Raw genomic sequence first — 8524 nt, forward strand, 5'->3', positions numbered from 1 at the left:
GCATGCATGTTTTTCCCCCTTCCTGTGCATGTGTGTGTTTTTTCCCCTTCCTGTGCATGTGTGTTTTTTCCCCTTCCTGTGCATGTGTGTGTTTTTTCCCCTTCCTGTGCATGCATGTGTGTTTTTTCCCCTCCCTGTGCATGCATGTGTGTTTTTTTCCCCCTCCCTGTGCATGCATGTGTGTTTCCCCCTCCCTGTGCATGCGTGCGTGTTTTTTTCCCCCTTCCTGTGCATGCGTGCGTGTTTTTTCCCCCTCCCTGTGCATGTGTGTGTTTTTTTTCCCCCTCCCTGTGCATGCATGCGTGTGTGTTTTTCCCCCTCCCTGTGCATGCATGTGTGGTCCCCCCCCCGTGCAATAATTATTTAAACAAAATTAGGCAGGTGCATAAATTTGGGCACCCCAACAGAAAAAAATACATCAATATTTAGTAGATCCTCCTTTTGCAGAAATAACAGCCTCTAAATGCTTCATATAGCTTCCAGTGAGAGTCTGTATTCTGGTTGAAGGTATTTTGGACCATTCCCCTTGACAAAACATCTCAGGTTTGTTGGTTTCTGAGCATGGACAGCCCACTTAAAATCACACCACAGATTTTCAATAATATTCAGGTCTGGGGACTGAGATGGCCATTCCAGAACATTGTTCCTCTGCATGAATTCCTTAGTAGATTTTGAGCAATGTTTAGGGTCGTTGTCTTGTGGGGTCAGAGTCTTGCGACTCTGTGGCATGCACGCAGAAAAGGCTTCCTCTCCATTACAGCATCATACAGCATCTCTTTGTCCAAAGTGTGCTGTATAGTTGAACGATGCACAGAGACACTATCTGCAGCAAGATCATGTTGTAGGTCTTTGGAGCAGGTCTGTGGGTTGACTATGACTGTTCTCACCATCCTTCGCTTTGGCTTTTCTGAGATTTTTCTTGGCCTGCCACTTCGGGCCTTAACTAGTACTGTGCCTGTGGTCTTCCATTTCCTCACTATGTTCCTCACAGTGGAAACTGACAGCTGAAATCTCTGAGATAGCTTTTTGTATCCTTCCCCTAAACTATGATGTTGAACAGTCTTTGTTTTCAGGTCATTTGAGAGTTGTTTAGAGGCTCCCATGTTGCCACTCATTACAAAAGATGCAAAGAGGAGAAACATTTACAAATGACCACCTTAAATACTCTTTCTCATGATTGGATTCACCTGTGTAAGGAGGTCATGGGTCAATGAGCAAACCAATTTTGTGTTCCAATAATTAGTGCTAAATGTATTCAAACTGTATTATGCACCTGCCCAATTTTGTTTAAATAATTATTGCACATTTTCTGTAAATACTAAAAACTTCATTTCACTTCTCAAATATCAGTGTGTTCGTCTGCTATATGACATATTTAAGTGAAATTTCTGATCCAGACAACCAATGATTTATAAAGGAAAATCATGAAAATTATCAACGGTGCCCAAACATTTGTATACAATTGTATGAACTAAACTGCAACTCATTAAATACACCCGATGTTTACATTGAATGAATTGGTTTTTTTTTTACTGTCAGGCAGCGGCATCTGGAGTAAAGCTTTTACAACCCCTGGCAAAAATGATGGAATCACCGGCCTTGGAGGATGTTCATTCAGTTGTTTAATTTTGTAGGAAAAGAGCAGATCACAGACATGACACAAAACTAAAGTCATTTCAAATGGCAACTTTCTGGCTTTAAGATACACTGTAAGAAATCAGGAAAAAAAAATTGTGGCAGTCAGTCACGGTTACTTTTTTAGACCAAGCAGAGGGAAAAAAATATGGAATCACTCAATTCTGAGGAAAAAATTATGGAATCATGAAAAACAAAAGAATGCTCCAACACATCACTAGTATTTTGTTGCACCACCTCTGGCTTTTATAACAGCTTGCAGTCTGTGAGGCATGGACTTCATGAGTGACAAACAGTACTCTTGATCAATCTGGCTCCAACTTTCTCTGATTGCTGTTGCCAGATCAGCTTTGCAGGTTGGAGCCTTGTCATGGACCATTTTCTTCAACGTCCACCAAAGATTTTCAATTGGATTAAGATCCGGACTATTTGCAGGCCATGACATTGACCCTATGTGTCTTTTTGCAAGGAATGTTTTCACAGTTTTTGCTCTATGGAAAGATGCATTATCATCTTGAAAAATGATTTCATCATTCTCAAACATCCTTTCAATTGATGGGATAAGAAAAGTGTCCAAAATATCAACGTAAACTTGTGCATTTATTGATGATGTAATGACAGCCATCTCCCCAGTGCCTTTACCTGACATGCAGCCCCATATCATCAATGACTGTGGAAATTTACATGTTCTCTTCAGGCAGTCATCTTTATAAATCTCATTGGAACGACACCAAACAAACGTTCCAGCATCATCACCTTGCCCAATGCAGATTCGAGATTCATCACTGAATATGACTTTTATCCAGTCATCCACAGTCCACGATTGCCTTTCCTTAGACCATTGTAACCCTGTTTTTTTCTGTTTAGGTGTTAATGATGGCTTTCGTTTAGCTTTTCTGTATGTAAATCCCATCGGTCACAGACGTTGACTCCAGGTTCCTCCCATTCGTTCCTCATTTGTTTTGTTGTGCATTTTCGATTTTTGAGACATATTGCTTTAAGTTTTCTGTCTTGACACTTTGATGTCTTCCTTGGTCGACCAGTATGTTTGCCTTTAACAACGTTCCCATGTTGTTTGTATTTGGTCCAGAGTTTAGACACAGCTGACTGTGAACAACCAACATCTTTTGCAACATTGCGTGATGATTTACCCTCTTTTAAGAGTTTGATAATCCTCTCCTTTGTTTCAATTGACATCTCTCATGTTGGAGCCATGATTCATGTCAGTCCACTTGGTGCAACAGCTCTCCAAGATGTGATCACTCCTTTTTAGATGCAGACTAATGAGCAGATCTGATTTGATGCAGGTGTTAGTTTTGGGGATGAAAATTTACAGGGTTATTCCATAATTTATTCCTCAGAATTGAGTGATTCCATTTTTTTCCCCTCTGCTTGGTCTAAAAAAGTAACCGTTACTGACTGCCACAATTTTTTTTCTTGATTTCTTATAATGTTTCTTAAAGCCAGAAAGTTGCCATTTGAAATGACTTTAGTTTTGTGTCATGTCTGTGATCTGCTTTTTTTCTACAAAATTAAACAACTGAATGAACATCCTCCGAGGCCGGTGATTCCATAATTTTTGCCAGGGGTTGTATATGCAGAAGGCTGCAGTGCAGTGTGTAACCCTTTGCAGCAAAAACACACCTTTACACTCATCAGAAAAGGACAGAAATCATAGTTGTTGCCAGTAGTACTACTAGAATTATTAAGGCTACTTTTATATTTGCCACCGTGATGATTCACAAGCAAAGCAGGCTCACCACCAGGGGCGTCGGACTGGGGGGGTGTAAAGGGTACTATGTACCCAGGGCCCAGAGCATGGGGGGGCCCCACAAAAAACTGGCATTAAATAAATTTTTGTTTTGCATGTTATTAATGTCCATACAATTAATGTTGTAAAAGAATATAATTAGGATGAATGTATAAATGTTGCAAAACATAATTCTGCTCTAACAATAATATTGAAAGATCTCTGACGGCCCTTCGAAGACGACGAAGAAGAGGAGGAAAACGTTGCCACGAATAGCGGGAGAAGAAGAAAACTAGAAGGGTGGAAATGAGAGTGGGGACTTTGAATGTTGGTAGTATGACTGGTAAAGGGAGAGAGCTGGCTGATATGATGGAGAGGAGAAAGGTAGACATATTGTGTGTGCAAGAGACCAAGTGGAAGGGAAGTAAGAGCAGGAGCATCGGCGGTGGGTCCAAGTTGTTGTACCATGGTGAGGACAGGAAGAGAAATGGTGTTGGGGTCATTTTAAAGGAAGAGTATGTTAAAAGTGTGTTGGAGGTTAAGCGAGTGTCTGACAGGGTGATGAGTGTGAAGTTGGAAATTGAAGGGGTGATGATGAATATCATCAGTGCATATGCCCCACAGGTAGGTTGTGAGATGAAGGAGAAAGAAGATTTCTGGAGTGTGTTAGATGATGTGGTGGAGAGTGTGCCCAAGCATGAAAGAGTGGTGATAGGAGCAGACTTCAATGGGCATGTTGATGAAGGGAACAGAGGTGATGAGGAAGTAATGGGTAGATATGGTATCAAGGATAGGAATGGGAAGGACAGATGGTAGTTGATTTTGCAAAAAGGATGGAAATGGCTGTGGTGAATACCTACTTTAAGAAAAGGGAGGAGCACAGGGTAACATATAAGAGTGGAGGAAGGTGCACACAGGTGGACTACATTCTTTATAGGAGATGCAAGCTAAAAGAAATCACAGACTGTAAGGTGGTAGCAGGAGAGAGTGTCACTAGACAGCATAGGATGGTTGTTTGTAGGATGACTTTAGAGGTGAAGAAGAAGAGAGTGAGAGCTCAACAAAGGATCAGATGATGGAAGCTAAAGGAGGAAGACTGGTGTCTGAAATTTAGCGAGCAGGTGAGAGAAGCACTAGTTGGAGGGGAAGCAATTTTGGACAACTGGAAAAGTACTGCAGATGTGGTGAGGGAGACAGCTAGGGCAGTACTGGGTATGACATCTGGACAGTGGAAGGAAGACAAGGAGACTTGGTGGTGGAATGAAGAGGTCCAGGAAAGCATAAGGAGAAAGAGGTTGGCGAAAAAGTTTTGGGATAGTCGGAGAGATGAAGAAAGTAGACAGGAGTACAAGGAGATGCGGCGTAAGGCGAGAAGAGAAGTGGCAAAAGCAAAGGAAAAGGCATATTGCGAGCTGTACAAGAAGTTGAATAGTAAGGAAGGAGAAAAGGACTTGTACCGATTGGCCAGACAAAGGGACAGAGCTGGAAAGGATGTACAGCAGGTTAGGGTGGTAAAAGATGCACATGGTAATGTGCTGACAAGTGAGGAGTGTGTGCTGAGAAGGTGGAGGGAATATTTTGAAGAGTTGATGAATAAAGAAAATGAGCCAGAGAAAAGGCTGGATGATGTGGTGAGAGTAAATCAGAAAGTAAAAGAGATTAACAAGGAAGAAGTGAGGGCTGCTATGAAGAGGATGAAGAGTGGAAAGGCAGTTGGTCCAGATGACATTCCAGTGGAGGCATGGAAATGTCTAGGAGAGATGGCAGTAGAGTTTCTAACCAGATTGTTTAATAAAATCTTGGGAAGTGAGAGGATGCCTGAGGAGTGGAGACGAAGTGTGCTGGTTCCTATTTTCAAGAACAAGGGTGATGTGCAGAGCTGCAGTAACTACAGAGGCATAAAGCTGATCAGCCACAGCATGAAGTTATGGGAAAGAGTAGTAGAAGCTAGGCTTAGAAAACAGGTGAAGATCTGTGAGCAGCAATATGGTTTCATGCCGAGAAAGAGCACTACAGATGCAATGTTTGCTCTGAGAATACTTCTACAAGGAGTAGAAGTGGTGAAAGTAGATGAGTTTAAATATTTGGGGTCAACTGTTCAAAGTAATGCAGAGTGTGGTAGAGAGGTAAAGAAGAGAGTGCAGGCAAGGTGGAGTGGGTGGAGAAAGGTGGCAGGAGTGATTTGTGACCGAAGAATATCAGCAAGAGTGAAGGGGAAAGTTTACAAAACAGTAGTGAAACCAGCTATGTTGTATGGTTTAGAGACAGTGGCACTAACAAAAAGACAGGAGGCAGAGCTGGAGGTGGCAGAGCTGAAGATGTTGAGATTCTCTTTGGGAGTGACAAGAATGGACAAAATTAGGAATGAACATATCAGAGGGACAGCTCAGGTGGGACGGTTTGGAGACAAAGTCAGAGAGGCAAGATTGAGATGGTTTGGACATGTGCAGAGGAGGGACCCAGGGTATATAGGGAGAAGGATGCTGAGGATGGAGCCACCAGGCAGGAGGAGAAGAGGGAGACCAAAGAGGAGGTTCATGGATGTGCTGAGAGAGGACATGCAGGTGGTTGGTGTGACAGAGGAAGATACAGAGGACAGGGTGAGATGGAAACGATTGATCTGCTGTGGTGACCCCTAACGGGAACAGCCGAAAGACAAAGAAGAAGATCAATAATAATAATAGAAACAACAACAATAATAGTAATAATAACTAATAATGCCACAAACGGACAAAAAGAATCTGATAAAACAAAGCAGAAAAGATTAAACCAACTAACGATGAACATAAATAAATATACAAATAACTGTTTCCTGTGAACACCTAGTGACTCTTAAACCTCCACTTCATCCCTGTTTTATTAAGTTTAATGACGATTTGTTTTGGTCAAACCACATCTAAGCTGTGTTTTTACACAAGAAAAAATTAAATGCAGTAAACTGCACATTTGTGTCTTTTTTCATGAAAATATCTTATTAAATATAACATATTACACTTTCATCAGTCCTTTAAAATACTTTCGTGGACTCTTCCTGTAATATGTTGTCAGTGGTTGAGATCGTTGCTGTAGGCATCTAAACCTGATGGAAATCTCTTTGTGGTGCGTCAGTGATGTATGTATGTGCAAAATAAAAAAAAAACACTACTCCAGGTATGTTTTTGACAAGAATATATCATAACTTTGTTACAAGGTCAAATGTTGATGATGTGTGACAAAGGCCTTTTAATAATAACTCACTTAAAGAAATAATGGCAAAACTCACATGTAAGTAAAAAAAAACAAAAAAAACAAAACGATTAATCGAAAAAATAATTGACCGATGAACTGATTAGTAAAATAATTGTTAGTTGCAGCCCTAGTGTTTATGCTGAAATAAAATGTCTTTCCTAAAAAAAAAAAATATCAAAGTCCAGATTTCAAAGAAGAGAAAAAAGGACAGGTAAAGAAAACTAAATGAGGGAAAGCAGCTGCTAACCAAATTATTTGAAAAGAGAGGTGAGCTTGAAAGCTAGCTATATTGAGTTGGGGGGTCTGAGGGACCAAATTGCACAAAAATGGTGCAATTTGGTGCATTCCTGTGCATTTTAACAGATGGGAATGGTGCGATTTGGTGCATTCCTGTGCATTTTAACAGACGGGAATGCACCCCCAACTCAGTATTACTCCCCCAACTTTAAAAAGGGTTCTGACTCCCAGGTGTGATCTAAGGTATACATGATTTAGACCTGGTTTGACTACGCATTAGAAATTTGGTGTTTGCGTTAATAAAAAAGAACATGGGGGGGGGGGGGGTGTCTTCAATATGGCTAGTACCTAGGGCCCAGAATTTGGTGCTACGCCCCTGCTCACCACATCATGTATTCATTTGCCATATGTGACGTGGTGAGGGCCTGTCCCTCCGATATCTGATAAGTCAGTGACCCGATACCAACAAAGGGTCGGATCAGGCCGATCTATCTTAATAATAATAATAATTGTTGTGTTCTGATTTGAACTGAACTAACTTAAATGTAAAATTTAATGGAGTCATTTTCTGTTTGGCTCTTACTGCTTTTCTCACCCACCAGGTTTTATGCTCGGGACTCTGGCCTCCTGAAGTTTAAGATCCAGGCGGGCCTGTTGGGCCGGCCGGTGAACCACGCCGTGCGACGCCTAGTCGCCTTCACCTTCCACCCCTTCGAACCATTTGCGATATCTGTCCAGCGCACCAACGCAGAGTACGTGGTGAACTTCCACATGAGGCACGTGTGTGCGTGAGGAGTTTGTGTGTCTTTGTGAAACAGCAGCACTGAACTCTGGGAGTCACTGGACTCATGTGGCAGTGTTGTGCTTCTGTTACCAGCTGCTGGTGACAATACAACAAATGTGTCCTCTGTCAGGAGGCATGAAACACACTCTGCTGTTTGCCACCTCCACAGGCGACAGAAACCGCCGTTCTAGCCTCCGTTCTCATTGTCCTCTCTCTCTGCGGACAAACCGCCGCTCGTCCTCACAGTCACCAAGACGGCAGCAATTCTGAGGTTTTCTTTTTTCTGCACTGCTTGTCCTCCTCTTTCCTTTTTCCTCTGCAGAACAAAGAGGTACCTGTGGGGAGGAGAGGGTGCGATAAGTGCACGTGGAGATGTGGAGAACATGATTGATGCCAGATGGAGGTGGGAGCTGTAGGTAGCTGGAGTGCTTTTCTTTTTCCTTACTTGGCAATGAAAGCTCATATCAGAATGATTGGTCCAGCAGATTCACAAACATTCACCCACAGCGGTGACTAAAGATGTCATTTTATTTAATTTGTTTTTTTGTTTGTTTTTGTTTTACATTTTTTAAACAATGTTTAATTTGTAAATATTTTAATGGCAATAAAATTCTGTAACTTTTTAATCATTTGTGTTTTGTTTATAGGATTACAGAGGAACTCTAATGCACTGCATGCATATATTTGGTTAAAATAATTCAAATTAAGTGTATGCAGGCAGTACGGCAAATAATTATTTTCATAATTTCTAAAATAACTCTTTTCTCAGTTAGCCAATTAGGTGTTAGCTCCATAAAATGTTGATCAGTGCTGTCCAGAACCCAAGATGTTTCTTTCAAATGGCTGTTTTAATGGAACCCACCCAATATGTTGGTTGGCTGATAATATCA

At 41.5% G+C, this 8524-nt stretch overlaps 1 protein-coding gene across 3 annotated transcripts in view; it reads left to right on the top strand.

Moving 5' to 3' along the window:
* det1 (DET1 partner of COP1 E3 ubiquitin ligase) overlaps positions 1 to 8123 on the top strand; it is a 45369-nt gene extending 37246 nt beyond the window's left edge. For 2 of the 3 annotated variants that reach the window (XM_034177253.1, XM_034177252.1), the window contains exon 9: positions 7453 to 7642. In XM_034177253.1, the coding sequence (XP_034033144.1) occupies positions 7453 to 7642 (190 nt within the window). Of the gene's footprint in view, positions 1 to 7452 lie in introns of all 3 variants that reach the window. The other variant, XM_034177254.1, reaches the window with a different exon arrangement.
* Positions 8124 to 8524: the final 401 nt, after the last annotated feature.

The sequence above is a fragment of the Thalassophryne amazonica genome, chromosome 8 (genome assembly GCF_902500255.1).
Source record: "Thalassophryne amazonica chromosome 8, fThaAma1.1, whole genome shotgun sequence".
Lineage (NCBI taxonomy): Eukaryota > Metazoa > Chordata > Actinopteri > Batrachoidiformes > Batrachoididae > Thalassophryne > Thalassophryne amazonica.